Source organism: Thermobia domestica, chromosome 5 (genome assembly GCF_964235325.1).
Source record: "Thermobia domestica chromosome 5, izTheDome1.hap1.1, whole genome shotgun sequence".
Lineage (NCBI taxonomy): Eukaryota > Metazoa > Arthropoda > Insecta > Zygentoma > Lepismatidae > Thermobia > Thermobia domestica.
This window is the reverse complement of record NC_137458.1, coordinates 18,234,513-18,259,448: the sequence shown is the minus strand read 5'-3', so window position 1 is coordinate 18,259,448 and position 24,936 is coordinate 18,234,513. Positions and strand designations below refer to the sequence as shown.

The window sequence follows — 24,936 nt, the reverse complement described above, 5'->3', positions numbered from 1 at the left end:
CTATTATTGTCAGTTGTAGGTCAGGTGATATAAAACTATTATTGTCAGTTGTAGGTCAGGTGATATAAAACTATTATTGTCAGTTGTACGTCAGGTGATATAAAACTTTTATTTTTAATTGTAGTTCAGGTGATATAAAACTATTATTTTCGGTTGTAGGTCAGGTGTTATAAAACTATTATTTTCAGTTGTAGGTCAGGTGATATAAAACGATTATTTTCGGTTGTAGGTCAGGTAATATAAAACTATTCTTTTCGGTTCTAGGTCAGGTAATATAAAACTATATATATATACAATATATTAAATTGAGGGCACGAAGAACCAGAGAAAGTGATGTTGTTTTTCCAAAGAAAAGTTCTTCAGCATTAAGAAAAAGTACTATTTTTGCCTTGGTTGGAATTTCGTCACGAGCATAATAATCATATATATGTCTTCGAATTGCTTCATAATTAAAATTGTCCAAACAGGTAACAAATTTCGCATTTCTACGTTGTTTACCGGCAATTTGTAATTTGTTGTCTTCACTGGCTGATTCTCCAAACTTTTCTTTCTTAATTTGAGATGCTGTGCACTTACTGACCCCAGTAGCAGTCGCAGTTCTGTGAACAACTTGCCTAATTGGCAAAAAAAAAAAAAAGTACGCTGTTTCACTTTTTTTTTCTCTCTCTTTCTCAAATATTTCCTCACATTTAGTGCAGTCTTCCTTCTTGGAAGGTGACAGCTGTGCTAATCAGCCAGTTTGCACCGGTTCGCTTAAACCAGTTGTTAAAATATTCCGAGTTCGCAGAACCGTTTGTTATACCCAACCATAACAGTAGATTTTACCCAGTTATATCCAAGATCAGTAAATTTAACTATTATTGTTTCTAGAAATTCTTAATGCTACCCTTTCAGAACAAGGTGTAAGCGTTTATTTCTTAATCTCAAATGCTCAGAAGTCAAATAAGAATTGAATCACATGACTGTATTGATGAGAGTTATTTATATTTGAAACGCATATTTACCATTATCAACAATTGTTGATACATTGCTGGATTAAAGTCTTTCCAATACTTTTTGACAACCATCTATCTTAGATAGTTCGCTTTCGAGATATTCGTAGTGTTACCTAATTTCCTCACACCATTTTGTATTAGGATACTGCGCATCTTTACTTGTCACTTGTGGTATCCAGTAAAAATTTCTTTTTATTTATTTATTTATTTATTTATTTATTTTCAATCTTGTATAGTTTGTTTCGAAAGAGCAAAACCGGTTGTTGAAAAATTAGAGTAACACCTCTGGGAATTGACATGGTTGAAGTACATTAAATGAGTAAACAGAAGACAACATAAAATAACAAACAAAGAATGGTAATAACAAAACTACACCAGAAGAACGTACACGATAATAACAAAACACTTCAACTATAAAACGAGAATTTAGAGAACATACACGCACACGGCTGTAAGGAAAAGGTGTATAGTCGTAGCTGGTTGTGGAAGTTCAGGGCTGTATACAGAATAGCAATGCATCATTAACTCCACGTGCTTCCAGATCAACAAAAATAAACACGTGGATTGGACCCTTCCGCATGTATAGTTAGTGCAGAGTTCACATTGCACTTGAAAGTCAGGGAAATTAAAATGAATCAGGGAAATTTGCTATATTTCACAGAAGAGTCAGGGAACATTTTTAGCTATCCACAGAAGATCTGAAGAACATTTAAAAGAACTAAGACGGATTCAACAAGACGATAAAAAGGCTAAAAGAAAATATCAAATGCAGCGGCAAACCACTTGAGAATGCTCCAGGAGCATTGCCAGAACGAACCTAAAAACGATTAATTTTCCTTATTAACTTTTACAGGCTTTATACCAATTGTTCTATGTAATTTATTATACTCATTAAATAATTCTTATAATATATCTATCCATTTATAATTTCCTTGAGTCTAAAAATTTTTTCCACGTGTTTTTGTTTAAAGATTCTGTTAAAACGTTCTACCATATGTTATTTTATGAAGACACGTGCTCAAAATGAAGGTCTCAAAATTGAAAAACTCGCAGAATATCTTCTCTCTATGACTTACGGGCTCCTTAAATCTCCCGAAATTCGAACTTTTTTTGGCCAATATCTGGGGGAACGATGGCCAGTTGGCCAGTGGCCACCGGTTACTATTTGGTACCAAAATGTTTATCATCCTCTTAGGTAATTATCAACACCAGTGTATAACGTTTACTCCATAGGATGATAATCCTAAGAGAGCAAACATTACATTAGATAGTCATAGATAGAATGTTTGCTCGAGCGTTGACGATGAAACAAGTTATTATAAGTAATAGCTCCTTTCAACGCCAACTACACATAAGCAAAGATTCTACATACAACCTTAAATATGCTTACACACCAAAGATTCAGCATCATATTTTTCGAAAGACAATAAACACCACAAACAATAAGTAAGAATTATTTTCAGTACCATGCTCATAAATTGATTACCACGAGGCTTGAGGACATAACATGCAAATCACAATCAATACGCACAAATGGACTTAAAATTTTAATAATTAAGCATACTTACATCACCTGATATTTGGTATTGGATATTACAATAAAATTGTGTATCAATGCTTTTTATCCAATAAAATATATATTGATATACGAAGGTTAAATTACATTAGTATGTGATTATGTTCTGCAGCAGGGAACTTGAGCTGTTACATTTTACTTGTCTCGGCGCCAAGTAGTGCTGCCTACCGCCAGTTCTCTTTAGTTCTCGCTGTTCGCGTGAGTTTCTCGTGCTGGATGACGTAAGAGCGGACAGAGCTGTTATTGGCTAAAGAAGCGCTGGCCAAGGTCAAGCCAGTCGTCTGCATCCTCTGAGCGAGAAAACGCACACAGAGAAACGTAGTCTCCTTGCAAATGACAATCATTTTAAAATAAAAGAGAATTAAACTGTTTGAGCCGCATACACCCAAAATAATGTACAAATGAGTTTATGACAAGTGGGATCTCTCTATGACTTACGGTTCCCGAGATGTGGCGCCTTAAATCTCCTGAAATCGGAACTGTTTTTTGACCAGTGGCCACCGGTTACTATGTGATACCAAAATGTTTACCATCGTCTTAGGTATTGATCAAAACCTATGGTTCCCAAGATATGGCTCCGTAGATCTCCCTAAATCGGAACAGACTTAGAGAATTCAGTAACGAACCTTTTAAGTTCGTTGAAAGGAGAAAACAATCGATTTTTTACACATCATATCTTCTATAGGTGCGAATTCAATAAGACACAAAGAATGAAAAAGTAAATGACTGAACCAAAACTCGAACCCGGGATCTATGGGATATGGTGCCGATGCGTTAACCATTACGGTACGTAAAAAATCAGTATGAACAAACTTCGGGAGCTGATTCCCGACTCCAAGACTAGCAAAAAGTCCTCTGGAACTTTGGTCAGTGAGGGATAGTTTCGGCGATATAAGGTGCCGAAAGCGTGGGAAAATGAACTTCGGAGGGCTGTAATTCAAAAACAACGCAACGTAGAGAGTGTGGTATAGAACATGACACTCGAAGTCATGCCTGCTCGATTGAAAAAAAATGTTTCAAACTTCCGCAAGATGTGTGCGAGGTATTCCCCAAAGGAACTTTGGATTTCTTATAACCTGGCAAATGTTCCTTTGGGGAATCCCTATATATACTGTATATGCAATTACAACCGTCTAAAGGTATTCTCAATATATGGGCACTGGATTGTCCAAGCACAGCAGGAGACTCTGGTACAACCCACGTGATCTGAGTGGAGAGCACCGACTTCGAAGAGTGGGAAAGTGTGTGTGTGTGTGTGTGGCTGTTCTCGGGAGCGAACTGGGTGCGTAGTGGTTAACACATCGGCACGGTATGCCGAAGATCGCGAGTTCGTGTCCCGCTCCAGTCATTCACTTTTCCTCTGTGTAACTTAGAAAAAAATAAATAACATAACCACACACCACACACAAACTCACACACACACACACACAATAAAAGTTCATTGCATCGGACCCCATGATATGGTTTCGATGTATTTTGTTGCACATAATTAAAATTTCTAAACTCCAGGATGATTGGGCGATACAATTCCTTCTTATAGGCGAAAAACTCGAGCGATTTTAGATAGGGAGGATGCACGTAACACAGCCATACAAAAACAAAAAGTTCTGTTCAGTGGACCCCAGGATATTGATTCACTGTATTTTGTTACACAGAATCCAAATTTCGAAACGCTAGGACGATTGACTATGTCAATTTTAATTTATGGGGGAAAACGTGTGTCCTCCCTATCCAAAATCGCTCAAATTTTTCGCCCATAAAAATTGACAGTCAATGGTTCTGGGGTTTCGAAATTTGGATTCTGTGTAACAAAATACATCGAATTCATACTCTGGGGTCCGATGCATAGAACTTTATTTATTTATTTACACTCTGGGGTCCGGTGTATTTTTGTTACACAGAGTGTAAATACATCGAATTCATACTCTGGGGTCCGGTGCACAGAACTTTATTTATTTATTTACACTCTGGGGTCCGGTGTATTTTGTTACACAGAGTGTAAATACATCAAATTCATACTCTGGGGTCCGGTGCACAGAATTTTATTTATTTATTTACACTCTGGGGTCCGGTGTATTTTGTTACACAGAGTGTAAATACATCGAATTCATACTCTGGGGTCCGGTGCACAGAACTTGTATTTATTTATTTATTTACTTTTTGTGTATGTGGCTGTGTAATCGAAGAAACAGGACAATCATCATTTAGACTGTTCTAACCAAGGAACTCCCATCCCCTGAAATGGAACCAGAGAAGGACAAAACTGCCTCTTCCGCTATTCGAAGCACTAAATGGTTCCCCGCCTCAAGAGAATGCCTTCTATATATATGAGAGGTTCGGAAAGATATCCAACTGTTTTTTTAGTAAAACTACCCATTGACCCATATAGATGGCATAGGCAGAATAAAGAAAACGAAAGTAAATCTGGCCCCCGTTCCCCTCTGTCTGTATCCTAAACGTTGCTGACAACGGGACAATGTTTCCAACTAACATTCGTTATCTATAAAAGAGGAAAATTTTCTATTTTTCGTTTATATGCAAGATTATGCAAGATTATGAAAGATTAATATATGGATTGTACATAGTAAATGCAAGATACCTTATATGAATAATAATAATAATAATAATAATAATAATAATAATAATAATAATAATAATAAATCACAGAACCTTTTACATTTGAAACCAGCGCTGGTTTTCTTATACCTATATTGTAGTTACAAATATACAAGAATATATTCATTATTCATGTTTATATATATGTATAATAACAATAATAATAATAATAGAAATATATAAGAAACCAGCAAGTAGCCCTGAAGGGATTCCTTGCAAACATCAGCTATGTGAAGAAACGCGAAAATTAAACACGAATCTTCACAATACGTCTACCATCATGACATCTTCTAAAATAAATTTTATTCCTTAACTACATAACCTAAAGCAAATTGTAGATTGATATATTGTTTTATTATCATTTATGTGAAAAACAGCTGAATCAGCAACTCTTAAATCTAAATTGAAAAGCATTTCTGCCGGTGTTCCTCAGGGATCAATATTAGGACCCATATTATTTCTATTATATGTAAATGATTTGCCAAATGACGTAACTTTAGCAAATACAACTATGTACGATGATGACACGAGTTTAAGTATAACAGGAACAAGTCATGATAATAACTGCGATAAAATTGACAAAACAACTCATAGTTTAGAAAACTGGTTTGCCCAAAACAAACTAAAATTAAACACAGACAAATTCACAGCACTAAATTTTCATCACACTCAAAATAAGCATTGCCTAGATATTGATAAAATGTTAAATAATCAAAAAATAGTGTACTCAAACTCAACTAAATTTCTGGGACGTCGGCTAAACCACAATCTTTCCTGGGAAACATATATTTTCATTAGCACAAAAGCTCAATAAAATACTCTATGCATTAAAATCAAACATGTTTTAAAACTAGATACGATTCGTAACTTATATTTTGAACTCTTTCAGTCTTTACTTTCATATGGTATAATCTTCTGGGGAAACTCTCAAAATAATAATATGTTGTTCGTGATTGAAAAAAGGGATATAAGAACTGGAACAGAGGCCAGAGTAAACGACTCGTGTAAGCCAATATTCAAAGAACTTAAAATGCTGCCTCTACCTTCGATATACGTATTTCGCATGTTGCTCCTTGTTAAAACCAACCTTGATGTACTCACCATCAACCCATAAATACGATACCAGGCGTAAGGATAAAATTCCCAGCAAACAGCATTGCACAGTTATATGAAAGAAATCCAACGTATATGGGTATCATATTATATAGTAAAGTGCCTCAATATATTCGAAAGACAGAAGAAAAAGGAGAATTCAAGAGATTACTGAAAACCTACCTATTACAGCATTGTTTTTATTCCGTGAATGAATTCCTAGATGTGTAAATGAATTTGATTACGGATAGTATTTAAAATGTTAATTTTGTGTTTTTTTTATATATATATTAGATGTAGCTTAGTATTTTATTTTAATCGGTATGTATATGTTAGAACTATGTATGTTTTATATCCTGACGAGTCTTATTCATACGCACGAATTCGTGCAATATGTATGATTATAAAGACAAAATAAAATGAATGAATATATATCCTTTTTAAATTTTATCGTATATTTTTATATGATAGGGTAGTATCTTCATTATTCGATTTAAAAAGTACTAATAAAGCTTTTTACTTCGGTTTTGTGTAGCCTGGAGAAATTGTAGAACATGATAGTATGGTTTCACGTCTTTCTGCGTCGAGACACAGGGGTAATTACATCATAACTTTAGAAAAACGAATTTTTATTATTTGTTGGCGGGCTTACTTTGTATCTAGATGATAGAAATTTTGCGCACACATTCAGTGCACGTCTTAGTACTTTTCAGATTTGTTTCAGATCTCTGCGTTAACATAGAGGAGGTTCAGAGGGGCAAAAAGTTTTAAAAAAGGGTATTTTTAACAAAAAAATCCTTTTTTTTTTAATTTTTCTCGCTTCAGACACATGATGGAGACATGTAAATAGTACCGTTTGAAAAGCTGTTTTATTCTGAAGAGAATGAGGTACGACTAGGATAAATATGGATGTCTCAGGAAATGTTTACCTCAGATTTTATTTATACGGGAAATTGCGGTATTGTGGGTATATTCTTATCATATTGGTAAATATTTTTTACCTTGCTTTTCAGGATAAAAGCCTGAAATTCTGTACACACATTTAGTACACCTATTAGTATTTTTCAGTTGATTTTGAGATATGTGCGTTTGAAAAAAATCAGAAAAAATCCCGATTTCTCTCAAAATTTCCCATCTCAGGGTAGGGAATTGTGAATGATACCGTTTGAAAAGCTGTTTTATTCTGAAGAGAATGAGATACGAATCATGATTCCTGAGTAAATAGGGATGATGCTGTAACTGCTTGATTCAAAGTTTAATTTACGAAAAAAATAAATAAATAAAAGGGATATATATGAAAATTTTAAGTTGGAAAACTTTTACGAAAATTTAAGGACGTAAAGCGTTTTCAGTACGTTTATTTATGAGTGGGACAATACAAATAAGAGTTTCTTATTCTTTTATTAGCCATCACTGGTGGAATCATCTAAACACGATGTAACGATGTCAACAAGAATGGGAAGAGGATCCTATTTTATACTTCCAGAAAGTGAAAGGTAATTATTATATCAGAACATTTTTAAAATGTACTTTTTCGTAAAGGTCGTAGCTACGATTCGTCCTAGTTTTTCATTTTGATGAATAATTTAGAGAATACAGAACATAAAAAAAGTTAAAGAAAGTGAGCCAGACAGTACCTAGTAAATGAATTAATTTACAGAATATAGAACATAATATAGAGAATATAGAGGGTTCACTCAGGTGTCTGATATATAAGAAACAGTCACTACTTTATTTACCAGATACTATCTGGCTCACTTTCTTTAAATCTTTTATATTCTATATTCTCTAAATTAGATCATTTATCAGATACTATTTGGCTCACTTTAAATTTTTATATTCTATATTCTTTAAATTAGTTCATTTACGAGATATTATTTGGCTCACTTACTTTAAATTTTTTGTTTTATATCCCCTAAATTAGTTCATTTACCAGATACTATCTGGATCACTTTCTTTAAATTGTCATGTTCTATATTCTCTAAATTAGTTCCTTTACCAGATAATATCTGACTCACTTTCTTTAAATTTCTAATGTTCTATATTCTCTAAATTAGTTAATTTACCAGATACTATTTGGCTCACTTTAAATGTTTATATTTACCAGATACTATTTGACTCACATTCTTTAAATTTCTTATTTTCTATATTCTCTAAATTAGTTTATTTACCATATACTGTTTGGCTCACTTTAATTTTTTTTTATGTTCTATGTTCTCTAAATTAGTTCATTGTACTATTTGGCTCATTTTCTTTAAACTTTTATGTCCTATATTCTCTAAATTAATTTATTTACCAGATACTATCTGGCCCACTTTTTAATTTTTTTGTTCTATATTCTGTAAATTAGTTTATTTACCATATACTATTTGGCTCACTTTAAATTTTTTATGTTGTATATTCTCTAAATTAGTTCATTTACCATATATTATTTAGTTCATATTCTTTAATTTTTTTCTATATTCTCTAAATTAGTTTATTTACCAGTTACTATCTGGCTTTCTTTCTTTAAATTTTTTGTTCTAGATTCTCTTAATTCATTTACCAGATACTATCTGGCTCATATTCTTTAAATTTCTTATTTTCTATATTCTCTAAATTAGCTCATTTACCAGATACTATTTGACTCACATTCTTTAAATTTCTTATTTTCTATATTCTCTAAATTAGCTCATTTACCAGATACTGTAACCATACGGTTCAGTTCAGTCAAGTTTTAAGAAGAAATTTTTAACTTTTTAAATGAACCTCGCATAAAAGTGCTCTCAAGAATTTTTCTCTCAGCCAACAAACGAATGTGCATATATGTATGTGCGTCTCAACTGCCACGGAGATCGCAGAATTCCCCTCTCCTTCCCATATAAGGAGCTAAAATCCAGCACAATGGACAAACGTCGTCTCAAAACATTCCTGTCTATGGGCTGTCATAGCTATTTTTAGCTCTTGACATCACCAAACTGCGTAGCAAACCGATTCTTTTGCCTAGCAACACGATGAGACGGAAAGAAAAGGTGCTTTAGTCTGACTTACACACACGGGGAAGCAACCACGTTGAATTTAGTGCGCGCGACTGAAATGGAAACACAAGTTGAAATAACAGTTAATTCTTGTTAGTACGAAACGTAACTTTAGAACCAATGCCGTGATAATGAAGATGATCACCAATTTTAAAGTATTTGTCTACAAGTAAAAGCAAAAGTCATTACAGCGACATGGAGTAAGCCAGCAACAAAACCACTAGTTCATCAAAAGAAGATGAAAGGAAACCAACCCGCAACCTTTTGGACATACCCTCTGGAGCCGCCAATGACAATTCCTCTTCGACTGTCACAGTGAGTAAAAAGCGTTAGTGAATAACAAAAATCAACCATGTGACGAAATATAGCGAATAATTCGTGTCAACCGCGACTTCCGCGTCTTTCGTATTAAATGGGCCTAAATTATTGGTTATTAAAAGTGAAGTGCCACTGTTTATGTAATATTTGTTCGTAAAGTTTTAGTGTTGTGAATTAAAAGCAAAAATCCAAAAGTTGAGTATCCTTTCAAAATAATAATTATGATTTAAATTTACTTGTGTTAATTTTAAGGAACAACCTAATTCATTTTTCTTTACAGCACGAGTGAATAGCGCCTATGCAACTTAGTAATTCATACATTAATAAATTGCATCAGCGCTAAAGAATATAATTGGAGTTAACTTTGTGCCGGTTTCCCGTAATGTTCTGACCGAACTCTGAACCTGTTGTCCAGCGGCTATATGGTCGGTTTTAATGGTCGATCCAACCCGATGGTAAATGCTAAAGAAGACATTCGAACGGTGGAGAGTCGAACCCCAGACCATAGTAAAAGCGTAAGCCCACTTTGGGACCGTAGGACACGAACCACATACAGTAATAAAAGGGTTTATCCCGAAAGGGAGTGAATAGAATTGAACTCAATACTCTAGTATATGGTTAATCCCTATGTGAGACGTACCTGGATCGAACCCAGTACTGTTATATATGGAAAACAGACAGGGATAGACGATAATCGAACCCAGGACTGTAGTATATGGTTTTCTCTCACGGGAACGTACCAGGACTCGAATCATTTACTGTAATAAATGGCGCCCGATAGCACAGGAACGTTCGGTAAAACCGCATAAAAACAACGCTAATTGTATTTTCTCGATTAAGGTAAATTGTAGTTCCTTATTAGTGCTATTTAATTTTGTTGTTCTGGTATTAGTAAATTAATTATCATGTCCGTAAATAGAGAAATAATTCCTGTCTTGCATGAAATGCGAAAAATATGGAAAGAAACCGAGTACTTAATAGTAGAAAGTCAATTCAGATATAGAAAAGAACCTTTTACATTGTTAGAAGTCGAAAATGCCTTAAAGGTAGAACAGGAAGTTTGTGAAATTCGTAAAAGAGCTAAACAGGAAATTGCAAAATCCCTTTTGGAAAGGAACATAGAATATAGGGCCGAAATTGAAGATAAAATTGTTGCTAAAATGCATGAAATACGCAAATCTGATTTCTATCGAAAGGTCAAAGATGAATGTGTTTTTGAATCAGAATTTATTTCCTTGTCAGACATTAAAGGTAAATTGAAAGTTCACTATGAAAATTCAGACATTGTACGTACTGCTAAAGAAAGGTTAGCTGAAAGAATATACAAAAGATATTCAAAGCATCACAATGTTAATTGTAACAAGGATTTCAGTGGAAATCAGAAAATAAATTGTAAAGTTGTACCACCGAAACGGGTTAGGTTTGCTGATCCTCCTGAAACTGTAACTTTTGCGCATCCTTTTGTAAATGTTAATGAGTTAGAAAATATTCAAAATTATGAAAATCGTCAAGAAAAAACAGTACCATTAGAAATAAAATTTGCTGAAAGTACTTTAGAATTTGTTGAACGTGAGTTTGAATGTATTTTGTGGGACATTGCCCCCGTAGCTCAGAAAGCAAACGCATGAACAGTGAAAAATGAATGTGTTGAAAGTTGTACTATTTTGCCATGTGTTAAGTCTCAGACACCACCTATTGTAGTAAATCAAGCCAATATTGAATTTTTTGACAATGAATTTGAACAGGTTAAAGAAATATCTGAGTGTGAATTAAAGGTAGAAAAACAAATCATTCCTGTTGTCAGTCACGTTAACGCTGAACTAGGCCAAGCCAAAGAGTTTGTTTTGTCTCTGTCGAATAGCATTATAGGAAGAAAAAAGAATAACAAGTTCAACCCAGCTGCTTCTTTGCAACTCCTACCAACCATCGAGTTGGGCACGTCTAGCGTAGCTGTGTGTGTGAATGAACAGCCAGCTGTTTGTTTGTTTTGTAAGGGGACAAAAGGCATTCAGGAATGCAATGCGTGCGTCACTACAGAAAGGTTTACTAGAGTGGTAATAAATTGCGTTGAAAATGAAGGCGAAAGCGGCCCGTTCACGCAGTCTTGTAGTGTATATCTATTAGAGGAAAATTGCCTCTATGGCACCTTGCTAACCAGTAAATTAGAATGCGTTCCGTTTCACAAAACTTGTTTATTTTTTGTGTTTGTTAGGGTTGTAAAGATTTGTAAAGTAAAGAGTAGTTCTTTAAGCTGCGAGTTGAAAGTTACAAGTATACAGATAGAACAAATGAATTATGTCATCTTTTGTATCGTTACTTGCACTCAAATTGTGTACTTAGAAAATAGTACAAACGGCTTTACGCCAGGTAGGCCTAATGGTAATGAACGTAACTCAGTAACGTGGGAAAAGAAATTAAAAACCTGTCAAGAATATTTTAGTAAATTACGAAATGTTGTTTGTCAAAGGGCAAGAAAATATAGTTCACAGGTTCAATGTGGCAAAAAGTACCGGCAAAATAAAAAGAAAGTACGTAAAGTCAGACGGAAACTAAAAAGAGTTAAACGTATGCTATATTGTTTTTCAAAACTTTCCAATTATGTTCGTAAATGTTCTTTGAGGAATAAATGTAACAGTCGCACCAATGCTCAGACAAGTGACCGAAGTTTAAAATTGAATCACACTAGTAACTTAGCGATCCATGGCGTAGTAAATAGGTCAGGTGCTGTCCACTCATCACCTACAAACAAATATCACGAACCTTTTCAGGAAGAATGTGGTAATCGGGTGAATAAATCTTTTACGCACAAGCGATTTGGAAGTGAACGTAATAGGAAAATTAAATGTCGATCGCCAACTATTGTCAGTGATGTGTTATCAGCTGATTGTGACGTCATAACAAAGGCTAAGCATACAGGTAAATGGAAAAACCTAGTGAAAAGAAAAAAGCAGTCTAGTGTTCAACCTAAATATAGTAAAATTGGTGCACAGCGAAAATTATCACAAAAGAAAAGTAATTGCAACTCAAGCAGTGATAAATTAGTCAATTTCTCGTGCTATGCAGCAGTCATGCATGTTGAGAAACCATTCACGCTATTTGTTTATTGGCAAATGAAACCTTCGAAAATTGTTTTTGTGTTGAAAAAGCCTCGAGTAGGTGTAGGATAAACGAAACTTCGTTAAGCTGGACTGCTTGTACTGTATGAAACCGACACTTGCAATGGTTTTAATATTTCAAAAAAAAAAAAAAAAAAAAATCTTGATATTTCAAGCATACGTAATACGAAATTACTTGTAATAGCATATTTTTCGTTAATGCATTCACGATGAAATTTCATTTTTTGAATCATAGAAAATATAGTGTTTCTTTTCGAAGTGCAAGAGTGAATTTGTGCAGTGAAAATTTTCAAATATAGTGAAAAGAAATAAATTTGCATAGTGAAGATGTGGAAAATCTCTAGTGAGTATTCCATCACAGTGTTGCAATTTTTCAAAATTAAAATGTTTTGAATCACGAATTTAAATATTTTGGTGAGAAACCATTCGGTAATAAATCTGAATGATCATATTCGAAACTAATTAGTGAAATTTCTCAATTTCTAAATAACAACTATGCGTCAATTAATAGTAATGTATACTTACGATGTGTTACGTCAAGATATTTGTTTTAACCAATCAGTATGCCTCTGGGATTACTAATCAGCTGAGGATACTTGAAGTTTGGTGTGGTAAGTTATGGTAGTTACCTATACCCACCTTCATGACGCGTCGTTCAGATGAAACGAATATATAATGAGACATCTTATTATAAATGAGTACCAAGTAAGTTGTGTATGTGATAATTATTAGCACTATTGTTGCATTCACTTTGTATTAATCTTTTCGTCGAATACGAAAACATTTCAAGTTTTAACTTGAAAACATGGAAGCAAAGGTTCCTCCAATATTTTGGGTTATTCATATTATGTAATGCCCGGAGTAGGCAATTTTCTTATTAGTCCCCTCTATATTATTTTTGAATTTTACCCAAATATCCTATCTTTTCACTTTGCTTCGGGGATGGAAATAAATGATATTTTAATGTGGGTAGGTATCTTCGAAATTTCGGAGGGCAGACACTTTGAAAAGTGTAATGGTTTGACAAACCATCCACTGCTCAGTCCATTCTTGGTTAATTTTTAACCAGAATGTAATAAATGTAAAATATCATGATAAAGTAGTATTATCGTAGATTTAAGTCATAATTTTCATACTGTAACCAATATTTCGAAAATATTTATGTGTGCCCATACTTGAATTTAATTTGTGTGCTATATATTTGGTTTATAGTAGCAATGATAATTGAAATAATACTACCACTAATAATAATAACAATAAATGAAAACAGATATACAGTTATTGTGTTAGTTTTCAAGAATATTAGAAGGTGTTTTCAATGAAAGTTAATATTGAAAATGAATGTTTTCGATAACAGTAAGAAAATTAATTCATGTTACAATTAAAAGTACAAGGCACTACATTAGTAAATATTTTAGGTTACAATGATTATTTAGTATACTTGTAATGTCTTTGTGTTTAATGGTAAACAATGCCAGTAATTAGTTGTTCAATTATTAAATGTGATATTTTGAAAGAAAATAACAATAATTTTGTTCATGTTTTGTTGTGTTGGAAATTGTGGCACTTACATATTTTAACGACAACATAATAATAAAGTGAAAGACATTGATAAACTTTATTGAAATTATGGCCCAACCGTAATCCGAAATTCGTTTCGTATGGCCCACGTGTTCGTTACCGTATTTCCGAAAGGACTTTGAAAATTTTTCGTTATATCGTCACGAGAAGAGTTAAGTGATGTTAAAATAAAGTGAAAGACATTGATAAACTTTATTGAAATTATGGCCCAACCGTAATCCGAAATTCGTTTCGTATGGCCCACGTGTTCGTTACCGTATTTCCGAAAGGACTTTGAAAATTTTTCGTTATATCGTCACGAGAAGAGTTAAGTGATGTTAACCCTTTGAAGACCAATGGATGAAATTTAGTGACACTAGTGAAGTGATCAATGTTGCAGGGTTCTGTTTGTTTTTCCTCTTCGATCAAAAACAAACGTCTTGTCGAGCGCCTTTGTAACCATACGGTTCAGTTCAGTCAAGTTTTAAGAAGAAATTTTTAACTTTTTAAATGAACCTCGCATAAAAGTGCTCTCAAGAATTTTTCTCTCAGCCAACAAACGAATGTGCATATATGTATGTGCGTCTCAACTGCCACGGAGATCGCAGAATTCCCCTCTCCTTCCCATATAAGGAGCTAAAATCCAGCACAATGGACAAACGTCGTCTCAAAACATTCCTGTCTATGGGCTGCCATAGCTATTTTTAGCTCTTGACATCACCAAACTGCGTAGCAAACCGATTCTTTTGCCTAGCAACACGATGAGACGGAAAGAAAAGGTGCTTTAGTCTGACTTACACACACGGGGAAGCAACCACGTTGAATTTAGTGCGCGCGACTGAAATGGAAACACAAGTTGAAATAACAGTTAATTCTTGTTAGTACGAAACGTAACTTTAGAACCAATGCCGTGATAATGAAGATGATCACCAATTTTAAAGTATTTGTCTACAAGTAAAAGCAAAAGTCATTACAGCGACATGGAGTAAGCCAGCAACAAAACCACTAGTTCATCAAAAGAAGATGAAAGGAAACCAACCCGCAACCTTTTGGACATACCCTCTGGAGCCGCCAATGACAATTCCTCTTCGACTGTCACAGTGAGTAAAAAGCGTTAGTGAATAACAAAAATCAACCATGTGACGAAATATAGCGAATAATTCGTGTCAACCGCGACTTCCGCGTCTTTCGTATTAAATGGGCCTAAATTATTGGTTATTAAAAGTGAAGTGCCACTGTTTATGTAATATTTGTTCGTAAAGTTTTAGTGTTGTGAATTAAAAGCAAAAATCCAAAAGTTGAGTATCCTTTCAAAATAATAATTATGATTTAAATTTACTTGTGTTAATTTTAAGGAACAACCTAATTCATTTTTCTTTACAGCACGAGTGAATAGCGCCTATGCAACTTAGTAATTCATACATTAATAAATTGCATCAGCGCTAAAGAATATAATTGGAGTTAACTTTGTGCCGGTTTCCCGTAATGTTCTGACCGAACTCTGAACCTGTTGTCCAGCGGCTATATGGTCAGTTTTAATGGTCGATCCAACCCGATGGTAAATGCTAAAGAAGACATTCGAACGGTGGAGAGTCGAACCCCAGACCATAGTAAAAGCGTAAGCCCACTTTGGGACCGTAGGACACGAACCACATACAGTAATAAAAGGGTTTATCCCGAAAGGGAGTGAATAGAATTGAACTCAATACTCTAGTATATGGTTAATCCCTATGTGAGACGTACCTGGATCGAACCCAGTACTGTTATATATGGAAAACAGACAGGGATAGACGATAATCGAACCCAGGACTGTAGTATATGGTTTTCTCTCACGGGAACGTACCAGGACTCGAATCATTTACTGTAATAATACTATTTCTCTCATATTCTTTAAATTTTTTATGTTCTATATTCTCTAAATTAGTTAGGGCCGTTCAAAAGCGAGGAAAAAAGTAAATTATAACACGAGGAACCATTGATTGAGGGTTTATATCCCGTAAAGGAAGTCTCACACACACGCCATCGATAAATCCATATTTCAGCAATGTGTACTTGAAACGCAAGGGGTTCCCTACAGGGCATAATTCCCAGTATGCTGCAACAGAATTCCCAAATATATGTACGAATTTAAAGGTGGATCCAAAATAGACAAAAGTAAGCCTTGATAGCAATGAATGCAGAATGTATTGGTAGGAAGTCAGAAGTGTTGGGAACCACCAGCACAGCTGTACCTTCTGCTTGGGTAACACATACTGCGATGTATTTTTTCACACTTTTTACGGTCTTAGCTCCGAAACTATACGGTTCTCCTTACATGCTTACATGAACTTTTGTCTTATTTTAATGTGAGGAATCACCCCATAAAGTTTGTCGTATAATTCGTTAACCGGGTGGAAAATAACTACATATTAAAAACTGTTATAAATTCTGTAATATTGATCCCTGTTTATTAGAAAAGCATGTTCTGTCACCGACAAAAGTTCTTTTCGTCTAATGGAATTAGTTTCGCAAATAACTTCAGAATGGAATTACAATTTAAGTACAGTTTTCAGTAAATTAAAAAGAATAGAATTTTCTGTACGTTTTCTGTCAGCTATACCACATTTCTTCCCAAAATAAATTTTACCAAACGGAAAAAACTTTTGCCGCTGACTGTACATGTCCTTCGTTAGATAAGAAAACAAAATAATATGTTAAATCTCAACATGTGTTGTTAACCAGCTGCCTCAAACAGATCACCAATTTCTTCACTGTGCGAGTTTTGAACTTGTAAACCTTCTTTTTAGTGTAAGAAAGAAAAATAAGTTCACACGAAGTGAGTTCTGGACTAATTTACTTGCTGGTTATTCACGAGGTTCAGCGTAGCGATCTGAGCTTCCTCATTAACAAATAAGTGGTCCGCCGTGTTTGTTTAAATTGTTCGTGCTGCTCGCAGCTGTCAACGACTGAACTATTGGCAGTGAGAAAACTTAATAAATATTCTATGTTATGGCACTGTTTTCAACATGAAATCAGTAATAATGTTTATGAAGTATTAATAACACCTAGTTATTTCCCAGCCAGTTATATACGAAGGAAAAAAAATGAAATGAAATCTTTAAGTTTTACGTCCCACGGTTATGCCGGTTAGGCTAAAGGAGACGGTGAAGATGAGAAATGAATGAAATGGTGGAATGAAGAAAGTGGGAGGAAACGGGAGAACCCCGAGAAAACCCACGAGCACGGTGTTTGTCCACCACAAAGTCCACACGACGCGAGCAGGGATCGAACCAGGGACCCCGAGCACCGGAGATGAACGCTCTACCACTGAGTCACCGCGCCCCCTATACGAAGGAAGTCCGAAATTAAGTTTTCCCCAGGAAAGCGAACAGCAAGGGGTGGAGGGAACAAGACAGTGGTTGCATGCGCAACACACCCAGATACAAGTGGGTATTGTTTGCCCACGATTCTGCAGATAGCACTTTCGCAGCGCCTGCGCAAGTCGAAGACGAGTCTCTCAGTTTGAACCTGGTAGCTATGGGACACCCAAGGGGTGTTGTTGTTGGAATTTTTGGAGATTGAAACCATCACTGTTGCGCGATACTGTCACACCGTGTCAAAATTGAAGGAGGCGATTCGGAACAAGCGGCCTGGCCTTCTCATATCTGGTGTTCTGTTGTTGGATGATAATGCGAGACCGCACTCAGCGACGGCAACGCAAAACCATATTGCAACTCTTGGGTGAGAGCGCCTTGACCATCCGCCATACAGTCCTGACCTCGCACCCAGTGACTTTCATTTGTTTCCAGCTTTGAAGAAGATTCTCAGCGGCAAGCGCTTTGGAAGCAATGCTGAAATCACAAAGCTGTTCGACGCTTCTTCCGTGTACAGAGCTCTGAATTTTTCGTTGAAGGGTTTCTGAAGCTTATATACCGATATGATAAATGTCTCAAAGTACGTGGTACTTATGTGGAAAAATAAAGATACGTCTGATCTTTAATGTCATATGCTATTTTTCTGTTTTGCATCCCCACCTCTGTCCACAGTCGCCTGGGGAAACTTATTTCGGATTCCCCCTCGTATAAAATGTAGTCTATCCTGGAAATATAATCTATCCCATCTGGCTACCTACGTTTTCTGAACTAAAGTGTACATTTAAAAACCTTTTGAACTCCCGTGCTGTCGTGTTACTCAAGCAGCTGCTGTCCCTCATACAATAATTTTTGTTTAACAATATCTCTTTTTCTACTCTCTTTTTCTTCCCGTAATGTTGTTTATACTTAATTTTCGTCTCTAATAATGTAGTGTTACATTAAGTTCCTATTTGTTTCATTTCTGAATCACAACTCTTAATATTTTCTCTTCACTTTTTAGGAGTTTATACTTATTTTGGCTAAGACTGAATCTTAAGTTTGAGATCGGAAGGAAAATAATGTGTGATTGCTTTTCTTTTTCAATACAGGCTTCTACAAAATCAGGCTCTTTTGTTAGCCATTAAAAATCTCGAAGAAGAAATTCAGAACATCGAAAGAGAGATAAGTTCAGGTAATACAAACTGTTAATATTCGCTTATAGTACTTTAGTCTATATACCTCACTCCATAAATAATCCTAACATACAGCATACTCTTTTTAGATCAAAAGATCCAAAATATTTCAATAAAAAATTTTCTTGTAAGCCTTATATCTGGAGAACTACATATAGTATAGCCAACCCCAAACTATCACTCAACTCAGTATGATGTGTTTATTCCGTAGAAAATATAAGAACTAGATTTAGGGGTGGTTCAAAAATGTTGTGGTCCCTGATCCAAAAATGCATCAAAAGATCCAATATATTTCAATCAAAATTTTTTTTGTACGCCTTATATCTGGAGAACTATATATAGTGTACCCAAACCCAAACTATCAGTTAACTCAGTTTGATGTGCTTATTCCGTAGAAAATACAAAAGCTGGATTTATGAAGGGGGGTTCAAAAATGTTGTGGTTCCTAATCCAAAAATACGTCAAAAGATTAAAAATAATTCTATCAAAAATTTTCTTTTACGCCATCTGGAGAACTTCATATAGTGTAGCCAAACCCAAAGTATCACTTAATTCAGTATGATGTGCTTATTCCATAAAAATTATGAAAACTTGACTTAGGGGGTTCAAAATTTTTGTGGTCCGTGAACCGAAAATACATCAAAAGATCTAATATATTTGAATCAAAAATTTTCTTGTAGGTCTTATATCTGAATAACTACATATAGTGTAGCCAAACCCAAACTATCAGTTAACTCAGTTTGATGTGCTTATTAAAAAAAAAAAAAAAAAAAAAAAAGATTTTTGGGCCGTTGAAAAATTTTGTAGCACCTGATCCAAATACTAATTATTGGCAAAGATTGCATTGTTTTGATACTTTTGTTTGGGATCATTCCTAAAATTCTTGGCCAAGATCGCAATCTTTTGATCCATTTTTTTGAATCAATTCCTAAAATTCTTGTTATAATTTACTACAGAACAGTAGTCAAAGAAAATGATTACTGAAAGTGCTGAGTACTTATATTTAGGGTCAGGCAGAAAAATCTGACAATTTGACAGTTTTCAAATTGAAATCGGGATTATTTTACATGTGGTCTTTTATTTCCGAATTGAACTTAATTCCGTGTTTTGCATACAACAATTACTTTATGCAAAACTAATTGTTGTATTTAAAACACTGAATTAAGTTCCTACCTATCTTATATACCCTATCTTACATACCCTATCTAACCTACCTTTTGAAAATGTTTACATTTTTCTGATGTTCTTCCCATGTGTGAGAGCCATATTCACGACTTTCGTAACTGAAAGCTTTGGTTTTCCTTTTCTAAAATCAATTCTGCACAGACATGATTGTTGAAGTTGACCGTGACATTGTAGCCAGCTCACCATGTCATGAAGCGTTGGTCAGCAGAAATCGAGCATTCATTTTGGAGACTTAGAAAAACAATGAGTCAGCGATTGTCACTTAGGATCCATATTTCGACGGCAATTCAACATTAATCAGAATTACAGTGGTCAATTCAACATTCATCACAATCACAGTGGTCAATTCAACATTCATCAGAATCACAGTGATCAATTTAACATTCATCAGAATCACAATGGTCAATTCAACATTCATTAGAGTCATAGTGGTCAATTCAACATTCATCAGAATCACAGTGGTCAGTCCAACATTCATTAGAATCATAGTGGTCAATTCAACATACATCAGAATCACAGTAGGTTCAAGCTGCAATGCCATAGTGTTGTGCGTTAAGTTGTTTACTTAGGGGAAACAGTTTGCGCCATAAAGAAAAGACCTTGCAGAAAACCGCGTACCATTCGAACTCCAGAAAATATGGAACATATGCGTCATTCTGTTCTGCAAAATCCACGGCGGTCTCCACTAAAACATGCTAGTACTCTTGGAATTTCTTATCGCTCCATACGCAGAATATTACATATGGACCTTTAAGTTCCACCCATATAAACATATTGTGGTGGAAGAATTGAGTGCTGCGGTCGAAAAAGTAGAAGCGGCATGTTTCATACCTAAATGTTGTAAGCAATACGCTTTGAGTTATAATTCAATTCAGAAGTAAAATAACATTTGTAAAATAGTTAGTTTAGTCACAATTTCAATTTGAAAATCATTACGTTTTTCTGCCGAACCCTGCATATATAATGTTTCGTATCTGGCCCATCGCTTATCTAAAAGTAAGTGTAATTAATACGTACGTATATTCCAACAAGGAGAACATTAAAATTTCAAACTAGGTAGATGAACCTAATTAGGACAAGTAGATGGTTATAGGTAGAAACATGTCATTAACATATCCCTAGAAAGAAAAATATGTTGGAATGAGGAGAATTGGGGAAGATCTCTCAATGGAGGCAATCATTTACAAAGTTGTTTCCAATAGTTGTTCTAGATTTGATATTTTCAGCTACTTTCAAGCATTTTCTGATTCATATGTGATCAGTGTTTTTATTTCTTTGAATATACAGTATCACACATGTTTCTGTTTATGATTGGAAAATTTAAAATTTTCAGAATCTCAAAAACAGAGACGATATCCGAGACGAAAAGTGCCACGACAGCATTACTGGATTGACGACAGCTCAGCAGATGAAGATGATGAGGATATTTGTAAGTTATTTGGTTTTAGTTTTGTGCTTGTAGGTTTCGGATAATATTGTCAGTTATGGAAACTCAAATGTAGCTATCTTGGTAGTTTAAGGTGTGGTTTTATCTAAGCTAAATATTTGACAATTGGAAAAGCTTAAGAATGTCATGTTTCGCAGGAATGTCAATTGAACTGTATATACCTGAAATTAAATAATAGCTACTCATTTCTTGTATATTTAATTCTAATCTTAAGACTACCCATCACTCCAGCTCTCGGTTTCCTGTACTCATTCCAGTCACAGGGAAAAAAATTAATCATTGCTCTCTGCTGCTGGTTTTGAGGCCACATCCACCTACGTTAAATAAATGAGCTTGAAGCTGGAACTTGCCTTAGGGTAGAAGACTTAAATAATGAGAATACACTATACGCAGATATCTTTTACTCGGCCCCACATTAACTTCTTTTGGCGTACAAAAATGGAGTTGATATGGGCGGTATAACGCACCTTTGCATTTGCCTGACAACATAATATTTGAAATCATGTACAGTGAATTCTTAAGGAATACATAATTCGGTGCTTGGAAATTGTCTTTCAAATATTTAGCAATGATTTATATATAATTTTTTTCATAGCTTCGACAAGGCCTCGTGTCTTCCTCATCAGTGACTTGAAAATTTCTGCTGTAAACGTACTTCACATCATCTTGACGCCGTAATACCATTTTGCTGGTTTCCAATAGTTCTTACAATTACCTGATTTCCACTGGAATATAGCACTACGTCATCTGATCTGTTTGGTGTCTAAAATAATATAAGCTTATTAAATAATCCTGAAGATGGGTACTCAATAAATGTGCTCGAAATATTGAGTATCATTTGAGGAATTGCGGTAGTTACAGGCAAACTTTAAGGTTAGAAATTTGAATATAAAATTAAAGTTGTATTCCTTATCTTCCAGTAGTAATTCTTTGATATTCCCTTGCATAATAATCCGTCTTCTTTAGCCTAAAGGGCATAATCGTTGGACGTTTAAAGATTTCATTTAATTTTCATTCAAATATACGAGGGGGAGTCCAAAAATAAAGTTTCCTCTCGTTTTTTTCCAGAAAAGCGAACAACAATGGGAGAAACAAGACAGAGGTTGCACGCGCAACAAACTCAGACACAAGTGGGTATCGTTCGCCCGCGATCCTGCAGATGGCGTTGTCGCAGCGCCTCCGCAAAGCGGAGATGAGTCTCTCGGTCTGAGCCTGGTAGCTATGGAGAGAAGGTACGTTTTGACGTCGTGGTCAAAGGAGGAAGTGCGAGCGGTTGTCCGCTATGAATGGGCACGTGGCGTATCGGGAGCAGATATCCATAACTGCCTCGTGGAAGTCTATGGGTCTGATGTGATATCAAAACAAATGGTGCGGAGATGGTGTCGCCAATTCAGTGAGGGGCGGCAGCAAATACTGAACACACCGAGACCTGGAAGGACGTGTATGGCCACTACAAATGAAAATGTCAGGATGGTGAATGACATGATTAAAGCGAACCGGCGAATCACCATCGATGAAGTAGCGGAGGAACTTGGAAATCACGGCTGTTCGGCGCTTCTTCCGTATGCAGAGTCCTGTTTTTTTTTTTTTTTTTTTTTTTTTTTTTTTTTTTTTTTTTTTTTTTTTTTTTTTTTTTTTTGAAGGGTTTTGTAGGTTTTAGAACGATATGACAAATGTCTCAGTGTACGTGGTACGTATGTGCAAAAATAAAGGTACGTCTGATCTTTAATGTCACATGCTACTTTTGGTCTTGAGGTTTGACCTCTGTCCACAGTCGCTTGGGGAAACTTATTTTCGGACTCCCCATCATAGAATAATTCTCGCACTTTAAACTTATACTGGGTTTGTTTTCTGAATTTTGCAGGAATAAGGGAGGAAATGTAATTAAAATAAGAGGAAAATCAATATAAACCTATCCTACGTCTAGATAACACCACAGATGTAAATTTCCCCGGGGACTTCGTCTTCACATTCTATAACTCGCCATGATTCCTAATTAAATTTTAGCTGAGAATCGAATCCAGATTTCCAGTTTACAATGCCGGCGTGCTTACCACTGGGCTGTTCTGCAAACTCCGTGAACAGTTGCACACCTCTTGGGGTTGGGGTTCATTCTGTTGGACATGAACTGTAACTCCTGTTATGCTTGGACAATTCAGTTTCAGTCTTAATATTAGGTTTACCAATAAGAACGACAGCACCGTACAATAAGATAGAATGAAAACTACAAGCGATAGTGAAATGTTTCTTTTTTGTGGTGAGAAGCTATCAATGGCATTATGTTGGAAAGATAACGTTGTTCAAATGTCTTCCTCTACTTCAGTAGCTAAAATGGATTATTCTAGATTTGTTGCACGGAAACTTCTCCGGACACGTTCTGTCAAGAAGTGGTGATGTGAAGTGACTGCCCAGAGCATGTGATCTCTCGCTCTGGATTACTTTCTATAGAGTTTTCTCAAGTGGGAAGTCTATGAGAATAAGCCATAAACAATTCTTGAAATGAAAGCGGACATTGCACCCACCATTGCGGATTTACCGCCCAATGTGTGTGTAAAGTTGAAGGATCAGAATCCATTTCACCCACCGAAGCAAAGAAAGACATTAGAACGACATTATCTTCAAAACATAATATATTTCTTTATCTTTTCACAAAATATATGTCGTTCCAGCATTTAAGTAAACTAAATGATAATTTATTTGTGAATATGCACTCGTTCAATATACAATTGCGAGATTTTGATTTTGGAAATGAAGTGTATACAATATTAAAGAGTAAAAATAGTAAAATAAAAATATATTAGTAAAACTATTGATTAATTAATTGGAGTTAAACATGCCTTTCCAGTCAGGATTATATAGAGAAGACTTAATGAAAATATTCGAGTTTTAATCCGACTTACAGGATAGTTTATAGAAATCAGTAACTTATAAGATAAATTTTACGTAATTAGTATTGTAATTCTTTATGTTTTTATTATAATTCTCTATAAGTTATGATTTTGCCCTTTTAAAATGTAGAACGAGACACAAATCTAATATTCTATTTGTTGAGAAAATCTTTTAAATAGTGATGATCTGAGGAGAATTTGAAACCACTCTCGAGCTAAGAAATTTTCCCCTTCGGGGCCGTATCTTCGATCGTGCTCAATGTGGACTACCAGTGTTTTAGCAGTACGCTCTTCCTCCGATATTGACAATTAGCAGGACAATCTTCTGAAATAACCAGTGCTTATGAATAGTTTTTCTTTACAAATCAGGGAATAATGGAATGGAGTATTTTGTTTCCAGCTATAGAATTTAGATGCGCAATTCATATAATGGTCCATTCTAATCGAGTGTGAAAGAAAAGGAGTGAGTTTCGAAATAGTTATTCAAAGACATGTTCTCACTCTCTAGATGAAAATAGAAACACGCTTTGAAAAAAATTACACCCCATTAGGTTTGAACACATAAACATCTAATAGACTATTGACCCAAACCGCTCGGCCA

At 35.0% G+C, this 24,936-nt stretch overlaps 1 protein-coding gene across 3 annotated transcripts in view; it reads left to right on the top strand.

Annotated features, from left to right (window-relative positions):
• The window catches only part of LOC145685759 (uncharacterized), a 115,855-nt gene that overhangs the window by 43,967 nt on the left and 46,952 nt on the right, over nt 1–24,936 (top strand). For all 3 annotated transcript variants that reach the window (XM_081758265.1, XM_081758267.1, XM_081758266.1), the window contains 3 exons: nt 7,687–7,775; nt 18,732–18,814; nt 21,334–21,429. In XM_081758265.1, the coding sequence (XP_081614391.1) occupies nt 7,687–7,775; nt 18,732–18,814; nt 21,334–21,429 (268 nt within the window). The remainder of the gene's footprint in view (nt 1–7,686; nt 7,776–18,731; nt 18,815–21,333; nt 21,430–24,936) is intronic.